Genomic DNA, 18,309 nt, shown 5'->3' with positions numbered 1-18,309 from the left:
GTAATCAATGTCTCTGAGTAGTAACTGAAAGAATGAGTTGGCGGGCAAAAGGTTCGGAGCTCAGTGATGCAGGATGACTTTAGTGCAGAGCCACCTCTCCAACTATTTGACAACAGCTGAGGCTGTGCAGCTGGTGAGGGCGCCCTCTTTGTGCCTCCCTCCGGGGTTGTACCAAGCACATTGCAACCTGGGGTAGACCCAGAAAACACCACAGGAATCCCATTTCCCAGCTGGCCTGGATCCACCTGGGAGTCCAGTACAGATAAATGAAGTCTTGAACTTTAATATTTAGTAAGTTTTTACAATCGGCAGACTTTTCACTGTAGCTTTTTATCATATTAGCTGAGCATGCATCAGCCAGAAATCATCACCTGTTCCCTGCTGAGAAAAGGTGGTACAATTCATCAACAGTGCAACAGCCTAAATGAATAGGGTTCCTGCTGCATCAATTCCTTTCACTCTTTTGTTTGGTTCTTCCTTTTGTCTATGTGAATCACATGGAATCAGTCCTCATCATCTTTCATGGAACCCCAGCTGGCTTGAATGGTATTTCATTATTTGAGTGGTTGATATGTAAATAATTATTAATAAGGTATAAAGATCTATATTCTAGGAAACCAAAAGCTGCATTTGCATACTAACACCGTTTCTCCGTGGCAAAACTTTTCTTTCGTTACTTAACTTTTCTTCTCTCTGGCAGGGTTTTCCCTCTTCTTCTTTCCGAAGTATCCTTTTCTTTTAACTTGATCACTTTTGTCACATGATTTTGCCAAAACCTTAGCCAAGATTTTCAGATTCTCTTTCCTGTCTCTCTCTCTGTTTGCTCTCTCTTTCCCGTCAACTCTCTGCCCCGCTCCTTCTCTTCTGCTCCCCTCCTCCCAGAGAGTTTTCCAAGGAGAGAGAGAAGGCCAAGGCGCGCGGTGACTTCCAGAAACTCAGAGAAAAACAGCAACTGGAGGAAGACCTCAAGGTAGTTTGGTGTGTGTGTGCATGTGTGCATGCGGTTGTCCCCATGCCAGAAAAGTTGTTACAGTCTTTACCAAAGACTTAGGTTCATTGTACTGTCAGTGTTCAGTAACCTGTAACCCTTCAGTAACAGTGAGCAGGGAAAGCAGAGCAAACTTTACTTAGAAGTTACCTAAGTTACAAAACAACACAAGCACTCCTCTTACCTCATGGAAAAGTGTAAAAAAAAAATAGGGCACACGAAGATTGAGACACATGATACATATTCTAAAACATTTCATTCTTATGATTCCAAACAGATGTGAAGTTTGATCTTTCTGTTTACCCATCAGTATTTCCCTTGTTTGTGTGTGAATACAGGGCTATTTAGACTGGATCACTCAAGCCGAAGACATTGACCCAGAGAATGAAGAGGAGGGCATGGACGATGAGAAACCCAGAAATCGTGAGTGTGCGTTTTTTTGACAGAAGGAAGAATGGTTCTCCGTGAAGATGATGCTGTATGCATGTGTGACTGAATTATTGATTGGTGGTTAGGATTAGCTGTGTCAGGATATGGTAAGACTTTGGCAAAGGCTAGCTGGAATGATTTCCTCCCAGATGCATCACAAGTTTGTCAGGATAGATGTGGATGTGTCTGCACTACATTTATTGCTCTGTCTATAAGTAGTGAGCTTTTCGTAGTTTCCTTCACACTGTTATGGCACAGTCATTAAATGAACAACTGACGTATGGGCAGAGTGACTGACAGACCGAGAAGATATTAATATTATCTGCTTGCTTTGGCTGAGAATCATCCTGAGGATTAAAACCTGTTTAGATATTAGTGGAATGTGTCAGACTGCAGCTAATAGCCTCTGGGCCCACACTGTGACACACAACAAACACACACTACTGCAGCTATGCAAAATTAACATAGGAACACACACACGCACTGTAGGTACACCCTAAGGAATTTGTTTACTTGTGTTTTGACAGAAATTTACACACACAAATTAACACCTTGTCTCTCTATACAAACACCTCCGGAGAGATGCAGCCACACATGGCTCATGTCTCCTCAGGAATGCACTATATTTCCTTGGGAGGGAAAGTAGACACTGGCCTCTTTAACCTGGAGGTTGGAGCTCAGAAGTTAGACCTTGAAAGAGGGACAATAAGAAAGAGAGGCAGTGATTTGACAAAATGCATGTCTGTTGTATTCCTGGACATGTACCCTTAGTATAAACAGTATGGACTGTGAAGTATTTTATAAAGGCTTGGAGCTAAGCTTGCTCACACTGGTAGTGGATGAATGAATAATGAGGACTAACCACGAAGAGACAGAGCGTGCATTCTGCTTACATTCTGCGCACAGCCACGCTCATCTCTTGAAAATCACTGTGGTTCATTCTGAGAAAACACTGATGACTGCCAAGGGAAAAAAGAAAGAAAGAGAAAATCTAATGATGATCTAATCTTTCAGGGAATATCAAGAAATTAACATGGTCAAATGAGCAATGACCTAATTTACATGAAAATAAGGCACAACACCCCCGTGGCTAATCCGTAACAAATCTGCTTGTTTTCACCTGTTACCACTGTGCTCCCCTGGGCCAATCAGTCTGGCAAACACACATCAGCAGTCTCTTAGATAGTGTTTTGGCCCATTAACAAACAAACAAATACAGTATGTGGCCAATTTTAAAAATGTCACATCAAAATATTATGATATTTTTTTTTGCTCTAAGTTTTGCAAATTCTGCATCAGTGATATATTTTGCAGTGTCTTAACAAGCCAAATATGGCTGTAAACCAGAACCTGTAAGTGTTTGCTATACAGTAAACATACACACATATACATATTTTCCTCAAATAAATCTACCATGCGATCTCTGTGGATCACTTAGTTGCAAGATTAAGCCTGTGACATCTTCTAAACAGTATAAATTAGGCCATTAGATGTAGATGATTCAACAAAATGATTAATATATATGATACAAAGTTCTCTATAAGAAGGATCAATCATCGCTCTCTGTTTGTGAAGGTGAAAAATCAAGTCACTTGCTCTGTCTATTACTCTGCCTCCCCTCTCCCCGATGGATGGATCCTCTTGTGGGAAGATGAACGAGGGCAGTTTGTCCCTGCTGCCCAGGACATTTTGCATCAGCTCATGCATGCACAGCTCACATAAATGTGTGTCCTAAGAAGCGATAGGAGACTCAGAGAGTAGAATAGATGAAAAGGGAAAAGTAGATGTTCAGACAGTGTAAGGACTGCAGAGTGTACACGGACTCCAGACAATATCTAGAAAATCAGGTTAGGGGATTGTCCGAAGTTGCCTTTTATCACATGTGGCACACAGCAGCAGCAGAGGTTTGCTTCACGTGCATTACTGCTGTAGATAGTCCTGAGCAGGGTGTGCAGAAGTCACATGACACCCCATGGACTGCCTATAATAATAAATATAATTTTATAATTTTAATATAATTTCAATAAATATAATAATAAATATAGTAATTTCCCCATGGGGATCAATAAAGTATCCATTATTATTATTATTATTATTATTATAAATTCCCTCGATATTCACTAGTCTTGCTGTTCTTATTCAGGTTAAATCAGCATCATCGCTGGACAACCCTGCTGTCTCATGATGTTCTAACATGAGGCTCCCAAAGAAGATTAGGCTTGCAGTGCAACAGGGCTGCACTAACATCATATTCAATATTATGAATATGAGAAGTTGATGATGTCAAGTATAATATATGTAAAATATGTGTGTTTTCTGTCATCTCAAGGGCATAGTCTGTATGCATGTCTTCCGTGCTGTTGCTGTCTACCATCTTGTTCTTGCATGCTGTCATCGTGTTTTGTTGTCCTTGCTGTTTGTGTTAGGAGTGTCTCCAGCCCACCTGAGAAGCAAGACCAGTATGCATGTCTGATCCAGTCATTCTCCTGACTGTCAGGATGGTGTTTGTGTATCCTCTGTGGCGTTGACATGTGCTTCCATGTAATTCCGGTTGTGATTAGGCCTGTGTACACCAAAAGTGGTTGTAATTACATTTGGTCTACATGGCTTCTGTTTGGGATGCCTTCTTGATGGTGCAGTGATACAGTATATTGCATCTATCCTGGAAATGCACCGATCCCCTAAAGATTTGTAGAGGATGTGACTGCTCTGTGGCTTCCCGCTGTGTGGAGTAATAAAACAGAAATTTTCAATTTATCTTGCAATGCAGTCTCATCCAGGGATGTCAAATACTGCCGTTTTGTCCGATTCTCCTTGTCTGAGATTGATACGCAAAGATGTGTCCTACAATAAACACAGAGCGATGAAAGATGTCCACATTAGGACGTTTGAGTTGTTGTGGTGAAATAAATCACAGGTTTGTTAACCAGGAGATCACAGCCTCCTGGTTTTCAGTCTTGTTTTTTCTCCTTTAAACCTGCTTTTGACGTTAGTTTTCACTCGCTGCCTGTTTAGGTTTAACAAAAGATTGGAATTTGCGATTTAATGCTACACCTTGAAAAATGTTGTATTTGCCCAGCGTGTTTAAATGCAGTGATATGAGGTCCTTTGCAAACATTATGTGACAGACCCGGCGTCCATAGCACAGATACCAAAGGACAGCTGATTATCTGTGAGGTGTGCTGGCACTGGAAAAAAAACCCAGCAGCATTTGATGCTGTGGGAATGATGCTCTAATGTCCATTTTACAGCGGCGCCAGTGTTATAAATGTTGCTTGCTTTTAGCTGCTACTGCAAAAATGGTGTGATAGATCTTACACTGTGACATGGTAAATATGCATTTCACTTGAGGAAGGATTTTTGCTGTAAACCACAACTTAAGAAATCAACTTAAAAACAAACAAAATAGATTAAATCATTATTAATATAATTCATTTGAGCATCCGCAGTAATCTAAATGCTGTGCCACTCTTTTGTGGTAAAGAAAGAGCTGTTGATTTAGATCTGCATTCCTATGAGCTCAGTTTAGTGACTGAAAGAATGAGCTCGCATATACAAGTGGCAGAAATGACCTCTCTGAAAGGTGTCTGGTCTCAGCCTTTGAGACAGGAAGAGGTCCTTTGCCACACTGGCTGCTATACATTGGGCACTTCATATTGAAAGAAGCCATTTGATATGGTGTGATATAGTTCTACTAGGATGATTTCTAGATGAGCAGTTTCAGTTATGTTCAAATGGGAGTAGGCCCAGAGGTAGACCCAGGGCACGCTAGGCATGCTGAGATTATGTCTCTCAGTTGGCTTGGAAACACTTTTGGTGTGTCCCCGGAAGAGGACCTAACTTCTTGGAAGTGGATTTTAAGAGGTCTCTAGAAGACAACCAAACTCTCTGGCTTTCAGTATATTGTGGGGCAGGGGGCCCTCTGATAGTCATCAAGGTGTTGATTTTGCTCTGAAGTTCATGCTGCTTTTGTCTGCTTCCAATATAGACAGTGGTAAAGGTGCTAATACACAGAAGGTATGGTTATCTCTCCAGCTATCCCCTTTGCAACCTGGCCCTTTGGGCAGGAAACAGTTGATTTGGTAACAGGCTTTGTTTAGTTCCAGAGTCAACTATAGCTCAGCGAGACAGTGTATCCTGATTAAAACAAAGACTGGCTGACAAAAACATGCAGGGAATGGCTTTTAGTTAAATACTGCTCACTAGTATCTCTACATTTACTGGTAGGCTTTCCCTTTTGGCCTCACTGGACAGTATAAGAAGAAATTCCCGGGTTTACCACAATAGAGTCTTTGTCTTAAGAGTCTCAACTGCCAAAACTCAAAACTTCCAAACCCTGTAACACTTGTTGGATGAAGGAATCATACCCTTCCCAATCAACCAGAAACTGGAGAATCCGATCCACCACAGCACACCCAAAATGCTACAGACAGCATTGGCCGAATGGTCACCCACCACCCTGCCAGGTCAACGGAGGGCTAGCCAAGAGGTACAGAGAGCTGGAAGATATGGGATTGATTTGGAACACATGGAATGGAGGATAGATTTTTATGGAAGCAGGTAGTTTAAGGCACACAGCAGAAGTGCCAGTCTTGCATGCTTTCATTGCTATCTTGTTCTTACATTCTGTCTTCTTCTTTTGTTGTCCTTCCTGTGTGTGTTAAAATAATTTCTAGCCTACTTGAGAAACAAGACCAGTATGCATGCCTGGTCCAGTCATTCCACTGACTGTTAGGATCATGTATGTGTCTGTTCTTTGACTTGTGCTCCGATGTCTATCCAGTTTAGGATTAGGCATGTATACATTAAAATGTTTTCAGTTGGAATTATTTTTGATCTGCAGGGCTTCTGGTTAGGATGCCTCCTTAATAGTAGAGTGATACAATCCCATCTGTCCTGGAAACACACCAGACTCCTAAAGAGTTTGTGGAGGATGTGACGAAAAAGAAAGATGTTCAGGCTACTACTCTGTGGCATCTCACTATGCGGAGCGAAACAACAGAAATTTTTCAATACACTTAGTTCTCAGTCACCATCTCTTTTTAACCTGCCTTTTTACATTTGTTTTCATTCGCTACCTGGCTAGATTTGAGAAAAGATTGTGATTTGGGTTCAAATATGTACCTTTACCCAGCATGTGGAGATTAAAAGATTAAGCGGTACAGGAGAGAAACAGACATGAGTGATTTTGTGCCAGTAATGCCAGTAATGTTAGTACTCTGTACCTGCAGTAATGAAATGAGGTGTGACTGCAAAGAGGGAATGCCATTTTTCCAGAAGAATTCATAGTTCTTTGTGCGTATTTTGGTATATATGAGCATACTTGTGTGAACGCTTCATGTTAGTGTTTGTGTGTGTGTGCGTGTATATTGGTCTGTCTTGCTGAGCCGTGCTCTCTATCCCCAGGTAAGAGCCATCATTTTCTGTCCCTGCGTGGAGCCGTGAAGAAAAATGCGGCTTTCCTTCGTAAGGCGTGTGCGTCTGTCTGCATGGTCCAGCACTAGTTAAAGCTTTACTGGATTCTAGACATGCAAGCAGATTGCAACCTCTCTGCTCACCTATACTCCCCACTTTCCGATGCCTCTCTTCCTCCCCCTTTTATCCACTCCCCCTCCAGTGGAGTAAGCATCTTTCTCTGCAGCCTCCAGAGTGGGGATCAGCTGCCTCTCAACACTGTAAAGTAGTTTATTCTCTTCCTTACCCTTTTTCATGCACCAACCACTGAATGATGATTAAATATGAGGGCCATATATATGAATATCCTCCGACAGTGGAGACATGGAATTTTCCCCCTGATAACTACCCCTGCTGCTGGCAAAATTGCATGTCTTTATTACATTAAAATCTTTACAGTGTTTCATGGCCCTTTAAATTACTTGAGTACATCCAAAATGTAAAAAAAAAACAAAACAAAAAAAACCTCAAAGTCCAGGGAATAGGGATACAAGGAGAGAAATAACATTACTGTGCTGAGATGAAACAACTTTTGTAGGAAAGGATCTGCATCTGCCTGACTTGTCTGAAAAAATAACAAGAGGATGTCATCACAGAAAACAACTGGAGTGATGGTTTCGTACCACACGACTCATAAAAAACACTGTTCTTACTATTGTTAGTGATGTCAGAGTCCTCTCCTTGGTTTTTCAGATTCCTTTCCCTAAAGTCCCCCCGCCCCCCTCCTGCATCACTATTAGCCTTGCTAGCTGCAATAATGAAACACAGTGGAGAAACAGCTTTGAAATGAGAAATTTAACATTTTTATAAAATCAAATTACCAAAAGCCTGCATGAAAAGATTTGTGTTGTCATTATTAAGACAATGATACAAAGTAGAATTCAGTGTCTTTTGGGGGGTTTGTGTGACATTTTAAATTAAATATATTTTTCATTTTTGTGACTGGAAATAAAATCTGTTTTGGTTTGCTGACAAAAACACCAAAACAAACACGAGACGCTGTCATAAAAACAAATTGTTGTGGAGGATGCTTTTTTTCAGAAATAGCGCCGTGAGTTCATGTTCAAGCTCACCAACACATGCCAACACTTTCTGTTCTATCACTTTTCTGTCTTCCTGTCTTCCCTCCTCTGCCCCTCCTTTCAATACTATATGTTCCTTTTCCTTCTTCATCTCCTTCCCTGTCTCTGTGTCTCAGGTCTTTGGGGTTTTACTCTAACAATAGGCATTAAACTAGTTCAGCGCTCCATTGAGGGGAAGGCACCAGGCTGCTTTTATATTTGAAAGGCTTTTAGCCTCAGGAGAGACCAGAGGGCCCTGAGTGCTTTTAACTAAGTAGCATAGCAGCAGGTGGCACGTGTCGAGGTGAAGAAACACACAGCGTGTTCATGGCAGAGGTATTCAAGTTGAGACAGACCATCGTGATCTCTACAGCACTAAACTCGTTCATCCCTAACCATGTGTCAAAGTACAGTAACCTAATGCACTGTTCACTCACTGTAGCTTACTTTGACACATCATTGGGCTTACAAGCCATCTCTTAGGATAACCACATAATGCAAACAGATTCCTTTGGCTCAGAAAGATACACTCACTGGCCATTCTGATAGGTACACACATATCTAATCAGCCAATGACAAGACAGCAACTCAATGCTTTTAAGCATGCGGGCATGATCAAGACAACCTGCTAAAGTTCAAACTGAGCATCAGAATGGAAAAAAAATGGGGATTTATGTGACTTTCAACATGCAGTGGTTGTTCTGTGCTGGACAGGTTAGTCTGAGTATTTCAGAAACCTGCTGATTTACTGGTATCTTCCTGCACAACCATCACTAGAGTTTACAGAAAATGGTTAGAAAAAGAGGAGATATCCAGCAGCAGTTCTCTGGGCTGAAATGCATACTTACATACATACTTTGGAGTAATTTTCTAAACATGACTTCATGACCTCGCCTGGTGGATTTCTCAAGTTTCAGTAGCAAATCTGCACAAAAGACCAACAAAATGCAGGAATACATGTAACTGGACTTTTTGGCCCAGAACCAATGAGTAAATGAAAAAGATAATCCCAGTCAGAATAACATTATTAATATCTTTTTTTTTTTAAATTGGTGTTTGTTTGCAGGTTTTTTGAGAGGGTCGTGGTTAAGTGCTGATCATATTATTTGGTTTCATGCTGTAAGATCATTTGCACCAGTAGGTTTTACTGAAGATATCTTATTTTAACAAAAGAGGCATTGATATTCATATGCAGTACCTGGCTCTAGTGCCCAGAGGGTGTTTGAGGTGACAGTAAGGGGAACGCAGCTCATTCCCGCCAGCAGGCAAAGACTGACAGAAGCAATAAAAACCAATGTATCACTTCATATCAATCTCTCCAGCAGCCATCCCCACATTCTTTTCTCCCCTCTCTCCCGCTAACCATACCTCCCTCAGTGCCTCCATTACTTTCGCCCTCCAATCCTGCCTTTCTATTTTCCTTCATTTTTTCTTCTATTCCATCCTTACCTGCCAATTTATATTACTCCTGCCTAAGGACAAAGTGCCACATTTGCAGTGTACTTGTGATTTATATAAACAAAGAAAAAGCTTTCCACCTGTTTGCAAATCTGCAAAATTATCACTGCGGCGAGGAGTAAAACTGTACTTTTTCTTTTTAATAGTTTGATTGTTTTTAAAGACCAATCCCCTCCCCACACACCATCTGTAGACTACAGATAGACATCTTTTTTCCCCAACTCTTTGGGTCTTGAAATCACAAATAGATTTTATCAAGTTTTAATCCCCTCAAAGTAAAGCAATCCCCCAGCTTGAAAATGGAAATCCTTCTAAATACCCCCAATGTTGAATACCCAAAAGTTAAAATCGAGCACAGAAATGGTTGACTAATTTCAAAAATTGTGGCGATGTCAATAAGCATGCTAATGCTTCAGCTTAGTTTCATTCACCACAGCAGCAATTGGCAAAATTAGAATTAGTCAACCTTTTCCTCAAGTGTTGTGTCTGTGCTACCTTTTTAGCTTTAGGCATTAAGCTGTGGAATTATATTACTTTGGTTTAGCACCACAAACTAACAAGGTTGCAAGGTTTGTGTCCCAGGATTCCTAACTGGCAACTTAGTGTGTAATTAGTGTGGGCAATCAGTGCAAAATTTGGGAATGGTTTTATTGACTCTAGGGTATGTGTATAGCCGTGTCCCTTAATTAGCAGGATTGAATAATGCTGACTTTTTCATTCCTATACTTCAACAGTGGTTTTAATTAGCTTGTATGCTGGTGCAAGATAACTCCGATAAAGATCAAATGTTTAACACCAACCAAGTGTCCAGTGCTCCTCGCTACCTGAACACTGGTTGCACTTTGTAGCTCTCAAGTGTGTTGTCTTGCACCTGTAAAATTCTACAGTGTTTTCCGTTGCATAATTATGATGTCCGACCCATTTCTCCTTCTGGTTAATTCATCTCTCTTTCTGTTTCTCTCCACATCTGTCAATTTTTTTCCCCTTTCTCTGCTGCTGCTCATCTCTGTCTCTCAGTGAGCATGCCAGCCAGCGAGAATGAATCCGTCAACACAGACAACGCCCCCGGGGGAGACGTAGAGGGTGAGACCTGCTGTACCCGGCTGGCGTAAGTATCTCACCGTCTTTCACAGACACACCTTTTCTCCTCCTTCTTTTCCTCAGCTTTCTCACCCATCTTTTGTCAGGTTTAAGGACAGATTGCATCCTGCAGTATTGTGCATGGAAGAATTGCCTCAGATTGCTTATATACTTTACTGATCTCACAAGTCTGTTAGACTACAGTAGCACAAAGCTGTCAATATATTCCACATGGATAAAGTTCTGTTAGAGTAAAATTGGATCGATCTGAAGGGGAACTAATCAGAGCTGCTCCTGGAAGTGTTTTTTTTTTTTTTTTTTTTAACTTGCTAGTTTATTAGTAGTGCTGTGCCAACTGCCCTTTTTTCCACTTTCTTTTGGCAAACTGTTGCTAAGCAAGCAAATTGAGGGAGCAAAAACTAGTTGCTAGATCGCAGTTCCAGTTAAAAAATGATTTTAATCTCGTTTTATGGTTGTTTTCCTCATATCACAATTATAAATGTGCTATTGCTATCAGTTTGCGAACTAGAGGTTTATCATTTGAACACAGTTTTTAAGTTTATCTAGTTGGGTAGTGAGTGCACACAACTGCTACACATGGTACAAGGACAAAGCCAATCATTGCTTGGGAGCTAATGAATTTTGAAAAGCAAGACATCCTAACTACATCTAATAGTATTCCGTCTTTATTTTTTCTTTCATCTCTCTCTGAGTTTCCGTTCTCTCCCTCTCTACCCACTTTTCTGTGTTAGCTGTTGAAGTGCTTTCTTCCGCCCCTGTGGGAGCTCACAAACAGCTGACTCATTCATTCCCGCTTCGCGCTCTGCTTTCATTTTTTACATTATTCAAACAAATGTGTTGCTTTCTTTCTTAGACACAAGACAGCACAGGGGCCGCGACCCCAGCGGACTTATTTCAGTACACACATGCAAACACACCTGCATAAAAAACTTGCTCACGAGCAGAAATGCATTACACAGAAACTTTAATCTTAAATTTAAACTGATTCACTCTCAACCGCAGGAGCGATAAGGCTAGTTGGCACACGTGGATGGCACGCTGTTGTTTATCTGTAGTCTCACTGTCCATCTGTTATTTCATCTTTGTTATGTTGTATGTGTTTATTTGTGATCTGTCAGGCTAAAATAAAAAAAAATAAAAGGGTATGTTATATGTGAGGCTTAAGCTGGAACCAGAAATGAAACATGGAATAATGAAATGCCAAATAAATAAGAAACCAGCAATTTGATACTTACAAATTAATTTTGTAAGTAAACTAATTTTCTATTACATTTCACGACATTACTTTTTTTCTTTTTCACAGTTTCTTTTTCTTTGTTGTCATAAAGTAGTAAAAAGGTTCTGCTCTTTTGTTCAAGAACACAGATGTCTCTTTCCTTTACTAAAATTAGTAATTAGACAATTATTTGATTGGCTATGTTGCCTCACTTTAGTCACCACTAACCTTTGAGGACATGCAGTTCTGGATTACGTTTTTTTTTTTTAAATTAAATATTATTATTGGCTACGTAACGGTTTTTCCAACTACTCACGTTGCCAGTCAGTGTAATAAAGATGATGTATTGCAATACATCCTCATCCCAGGCATTACAGGCTATGGACATCCATGCCATGAAGCTCCAAGTGTACAGTATCTGTACTGATTTTAATGCCAGAGGAGGTTTGGAATTCTGCAAGTGTTGAGTCAGCAGGGTGTTGGTGACTTTTGCACACTACACACCTCCGCACTCGTTCATGGTCTGCCGCTTTATGGCTGCAGTTTCTAAATTCTCCCAGTTTGCAATAACACCACTTTTAGTTCAATGTGAAATATCTAGAAAGAAAGAAATTTTACAAGCTCACTTGTTGCAACAGTGGCTTTCTATTATGGTACCATGGTTGAATTCAGTGATCTCTTTAGAATAACCATTCTTTCACAAATGTTTTAAAGGCAACCTGCATGGCTAGGTGCTTTTAATTCAGAGATTAAGATGTGTGGCCAAATACTTTTGACCACATAGTGCAAGTGGCCGTAGCTAAAGTCATTTATATCTTGCTTGAACTTTCATTTGCTGATTTGGTTTCTTTTTTTAATCTTGGACTATGTTTATATATTTTAAACTATATTTATAGGCTCAGGAGTTCTGCTACTCCAGCAGTTTTAACCAAACCGCATTAGCTGACATGCTGAGGATTAGACGGGTCAGAATATTTAGGAAATAAATGACATAATATTTGCTTTATTATGTTGTTTTCTTGGCGATCAGTAATGCCCTTGGTGTTACCATTCATAACGTTTAATTTAAATTTACATATCCAGAGAATGATATGTAGTGTACCCGTGTCAGGACTAGAAATATAGCCCCTTATTCTTTCTCTGTGAGATTTCAACAAATTTGACATGGAGCATTCCTCCCAGTATTCCGGAGGAAAGACTTAAGAGTATGTCAGTTCTTCTTCACATCGGCATGGAGCTGTTCCTCACAGTACAAGCTACTTTAGCACCCACTGGTCTCGTAATCAAGACGGACACATGAAGACAAGAGATGTGTGTCCTGTCAGCTCCCATATCCAGTCAGTCAGTCAGTGAAAACATTTCATTGCTTCGGTCAGTGAGCTCGTCGGTTTATTTATCTGCTTTTACCAACATCAGAGTAGTCAGTGAAAACAATCCAAGAGAAGTTTTAAAAAATGTGGATATAGTTAAACTAATCGTGGTCATTCAGCATCCCCACAGATTTGTGATCAAATTAAATATTTAAAGTCATAAATTGAGTGATTCTTTTTTTTTTTTTTAGTTTTATTTTTTAGATTAAAATTTTCCACCATGGGGACTCTTCTCTCAAAATGTCTTCCATAATCTCTTGTCCTCAGTTATCCATGTTGTACTTTTTCCCGTTACAGTGGTGAACAATCAACAGACATTTTGTTACAATAATAAATGACGTTTCTTTTTCACACCAGGATTGATTGAAGGAAATTCAAACTCGCAGTTTGCTTTCTTTTGACTGGATGCCACTGTATGTGTGTTTGGGGGTGATTTGTTCAAGAGAAAAGCAGGAAATATAACGGCAAAGTGCATTTTGTTATATTGTACCCAAAATCTGTTCCCAGTGGGTGCATAAAAATGGACAGGCCGTTTTTTTTTTTGTTAAAAGCAGATATGTTCTTTGATCATCCTGTGGAGAGAATCAGCAGTTTTTGTGCTTGCGTATCGGGGAATGTTTGAGGTTGATCAAGAAACATATGCCAAGACATTTGTGATAATAAGGGAAGCTATTCCCCTTTATCCCTCTCAAATCACCCCTTTCATGTGCACCTGTCTATATGTGTGTTATGTGTGTATGTATAATCCATTCTGTTTTCTGTGTTCCAGAATTAGGATCTCCAAATCCAAGTTCAGGTTAGTACATGTTGTTTACCATAGTCTCTTAATTCACCTGCTCTAATGTCTCTAATGCTGTGCTATTTAATTGGTCGTTGGTGTTTTTGTGTGTGTGTGTGTGTGTGTGTGTGTGTGTGTGTGTGTGTGTGTGTGTGTGTGTGTGTGTGTGTGTGTGTGTGTGTGTGTGTACAGATGTGCAAAAGGAACACAGGCAAACATAGCCTTGCTCTTTGGAGAAACTGTTGCGAATATGTCGGTTCTTCTCTTGCAGAGTTTGATGAGAAGATCGTTGCCATGGTTATGTTTGTGCAGTAAAATAAATTTATGGTAACAATTATTTAAGCTTAGCATTGTAGTTATCAGACTGCAGAGTAGCAGACAGGGGAAAAATATAGAGTGAATGAGATGAATGAAAATGGAAGATAAACAGACAAAAGTTTTGGTGGTAATGTTTAATCAGAAAAATAGATTATTTCTTGCTTGGTAGTGATGTGAACTGTTGCTTAAATGGGGTATGTCAAATAAAGTTTAAAATAAATATTGTAAACAGCCTCGTTCTGTCCTACCACCACATTTAAAGCAAAAAAGTTGCCAGTAAATATGTTAGATTCGCCACTTATAAGCATTTGTGGAGAATATTTATGGAACATGCTCAAATGATTTTTTTATGTCTCATTACAGAAACAAAACACACATCACAGCTTCCACAAAATCTGCATACTGACTGTTTACTATTTGTTTACTCTTTGACTTCTATGGAAACCTAATATGTCCTTTTATTGTCCCTCTCACGTCTCAGTATCTAGATTAAATGCATACATAATACATTAAGACCACACTGGCTTCATTAAAGGTCAATACAGTGGTCCCTTGTTTATCGCGGGAGTTATGTTCCAAAAATAACCCGCGATAGGTGAAATCCACGAAGTAGCCAACTTTATTTTTTACAATTATATAATTACAATTATATATAGAGATGTTTTGAGGCTGTAAAACCCCTCACTACACACTTTACACACTGTTCTCAGACAGGCATGAACTTTTTCACACTTTTCACTCTTATTTATAGACCCTCAAAGTTCAAACCTTTGTAGAAAAAATATGTCCAGTATTACAGAATGAAACCAAAGGCACCCGCGGTTGCCTTTGACGGTGCAAAGCATTTCGTTGACATTGTTGTGTTTGTTGGGGAGAAAACGTACAAACAATTTGACAAGCTGAACGCATTCTGTACTGTACAGAAGACCCACACAAGATTGATTGACAGTGGTCTACAGCCCATCAGGACGCAGAACACAATGCGCTGTCAAAAAAACAAAAAACAAACAAACCAAAAAAAATAACCCCAAAGACCATGAAAAATTGCACACACAAAAAATCCGTGAATCAGCGATGTCGCGAAAGGTGAACTGCGTTATAGCGAGGGACCACTTTATTCCTCAAATAATACACTTAGACTATTTAATTTAATTGCGAGAACAATAAGTTGTTGTTACAGTGATGGAGAAAAAGCTTTTGATAAGGTAAACTTTGGATTTATTGAATCATTCTATAACTTCTGTATACCACATCATTAGCCACTGGCACTACGAATGGAATAATCTCACAAAATGACACACGAAACAGGGGTACTAGGCAAAGATGCCCATCACCATCAGTCTTCTTTTTTCTTTTTTAATTGAGCCACTCATAGCGCCTACAGTATCTGTCAAAATAAAAATATCATCTGAATCCCAACATCTAATAATAACCTCAAGATTAATCTTTATGCACACGACATTTGACTTTTCATGCAAAATCCATATTCATCACTACTTGAAACAATGAGCATTATCAAGGAATTCTCAAAAATTTCCAACCATTCCATAAAATGGTCCAAATTCTTCCACTGATATCTCCATAGCGGGGATGAGACAACGAACTAACTATCCCTCTGTACACAAAGTATTTGAAAAACACTAATGTTTCTTGAATTGGAGTCACGGACACGATAAAAAACTGTAGCGTAACGATGCATGCCTGCTTGTGTTGTGAGTGTGTCTCATGTAAAATTCAGTGTGAGCATCATGGCAGAAGCCAGTGTGTGCCATAAGTGACTATAAAAAGCACTCATGCACATTTAAACAGAAGACTGATGCAACATATATAGGCAGAGGGAGAAGATTCTCTGGTGGGCTGTGTTGATCTGTTTTAATTAGAGGAGTCACAATTGGATGAAAAATCCTCTTGCATGTTTGCTGCGGTTGACAAATGGGTCAAGTACGCATAATGCAAAGACACCCACATGTGTACAAAATCATGACAAAGTGACTTACAGTGTTTATTTGGAGAAAAAACAATTAATTGCTCGTTCTTTTTTAAAGCAATTCATTCCATAAATATATAATCAGTGTCTAGGCTATTGAAATTATGTGAAAATCTTAAGTGAAATTCATGCGTCACTACTTTTCCACCTGTAGGCCAACAAGACCACAAGCTGCTCTTCGTTAGTGTTTTTGATGTCACTTGACCAGAATAGGACAATTATGAAATTACAGTCGACACCTTATCAGTATATGAGCGTCGAAACACCCTTTGAGTGGAGTTTTTCCACACAGATGTGACTGCGAAGTTTAACGCTAGCAATTATCAGAAACAATGACTTTAATTTCCAACATGAGAGAGCATTCACGGTGCAAAAGACCTGACCACAGCATAGAGGAAGATATTAAAATCACTAAAAAAGGGGGTTGGCATCCTAAAATGAGCTACTTCTCTTTTTAAAGCATTGTTTTCCTTTGTGTTGTGAGACACAATACAACATATTTCACTTTAAATTTGCCCCTTCGATCATTTTTAGAGCGCAAATGTTCTTTTTTTTTTTCAAACAGTGCATATCTCATGCTCCAGCACAGCTCTTTGTACTGGTTTCTCCTTTCTGTGAAACGCCTTTGAGGATGACTAACCCTCGACCACAGACCGAGGCATGATGTCATCACTGTTTTGTAGAAAACCTAATTGACTCTTTCTTGTCCTTCTTCCACTTCCTCTATTTGTTTTTCACCATTCGTTTCTTTCTTTTGATTATTTTTCTTGGTTTATCCTATTGCTCGTGGGTCCTTTTCTCTTCCTTCATCTTTCCCTTTTCCCACCATTCTCTGTCCCGTCCTCCTACCTCTCTTTTCTCTCCCACCTTTTCCCAACTTATTTTCTCTGCTTCTTCCTTCTCAGCCGCTACTCTCGGAGGTGGAACAGGCTGTGTCGAAGGAAATGCCGGGCAGCAGTCAAATCACAAGTTTTCTATTGGCTGGTCATTTTCCTGGTTTTCCTCAACACTCTGACCATTGCCTCTGAACATCACCAGCAGCCTCAGTGGCTAACTGATGTACAAGGTACATTGCTCAACCCACACACATGCACACAAAACAGTAATATGTCTGATCTGGGCTTAATTATTGACCTCTGTGCAATTACTTTCTTTGGCATTATATTTTCATCCCACACTAATTTTACTCCCCCTTTATTTCCCTCCCCAGACATAGCCAATAAGGTTTTGCTAGCACTCTTTACTGGTGAGATGCTGTTGAAGATGTACAGTCTGGGCCTGCAGGTAGGACACTGTATCACTGTTTTGTGTTAACATTGACCACATTCTACCCTTTTTTCTACCTTTAACGTCTGCGTTTTGCTCCTCACAGGCCTACTTTGTTTCACTCTTCAATCGGTTCGACAGCTTCGTAGTATGTGGAGGGATCCTTGAAACCATTCTGGTGGAAACAAAAATCATGTCTCCTCTTGGCATCTCTGTGTTACGTTGTGTACGCTTACTCCGAATCTTCAAAATAACCAGGTTAGTGTAGACCTTAAAGCATATGCATTTGATAAGCAGAAGTTATTCCTTCAGTCCTCCAACAGGCAAGATACTCACCCAGATACCTAATGCTATACTGAACATAAAGTAACATCTTTTTAATAATAATAATATATACTTTATTGATCCCCGTGGGCAAATTCCTCTCTGCATTTAACCCATTCACTCAGTGAAGTAGTGGGCAGCCATGGGCACCCAGGGAGCAGTGTGTAGGTACGGTACCTTGCTCAGGGGTACCTCAGGGTAGCCGTTCAGTGGATTCGAACCCCCAACCTTCCAATCATGGGGCCACCACTCTACCTACTGAGCTAACACTGCCCCGTTTTACAGTGTTTCTATACCAGTGGAGCCTTAATTTTGCATTCAGCAAAGCGGAAACAGAGGATGAAGAACTAACAGGTTACAATAGGTCTGTGATGCAATTACCAAAAACAACAAACAAACTTGGATTTTATTTTGCCACAGTAATCATTTAGTGAGAATTTCCTATTGTGACTAGTTTACATACACTCATTGACCGCTTCATTAGGTACACCTCGTTATAACGGGTTGGATGCAGTTTTCCCTTGAGAACTGCTGTAATTCTTCAAAGCATAGATTCAGC

At 39.9% G+C, this 18,309-nt stretch overlaps 1 protein-coding gene across 1 annotated transcript in view; it reads left to right on the top strand.

The window, feature by feature from the left end:
* Window positions 1-18,309, top strand: part of cacna1c (calcium channel, voltage-dependent, L type, alpha 1C subunit) — a 218,339-nt gene that overhangs the window by 150,339 nt on the left and 49,691 nt on the right. Inside the window, exons 9-15 of the mRNA XM_085437765.1 lie at window positions 883-970; window positions 1,327-1,411; window positions 10,408-10,498; window positions 13,847-13,873; window positions 17,066-17,226; window positions 17,371-17,444; window positions 17,533-17,684. Of these exons, the coding sequence (XP_085293891.1) occupies window positions 883-970; window positions 1,327-1,411; window positions 10,408-10,498; window positions 13,847-13,873; window positions 17,066-17,226; window positions 17,371-17,444; window positions 17,533-17,684 (678 nt within the window). The remainder of the gene's footprint in view (window positions 1-882; window positions 971-1,326; window positions 1,412-10,407; window positions 10,499-13,846; window positions 13,874-17,065; window positions 17,227-17,370; window positions 17,445-17,532; window positions 17,685-18,309) is intronic.

This window comes from Copadichromis virginalis, linkage group LG17 (assembly GCF_057382275.1).
Source record: "Copadichromis virginalis isolate Kocher_CV1m ecotype Utaka linkage group LG17, C_Virginalis_male_GT1.1, whole genome shotgun sequence".
NCBI lineage: Eukaryota > Metazoa > Chordata > Actinopteri > Cichliformes > Cichlidae > Copadichromis > Copadichromis virginalis.
Note: the sequence above shows the minus strand (reverse complement) of the source record. Positions and strands in the feature narration are given on the sequence as shown.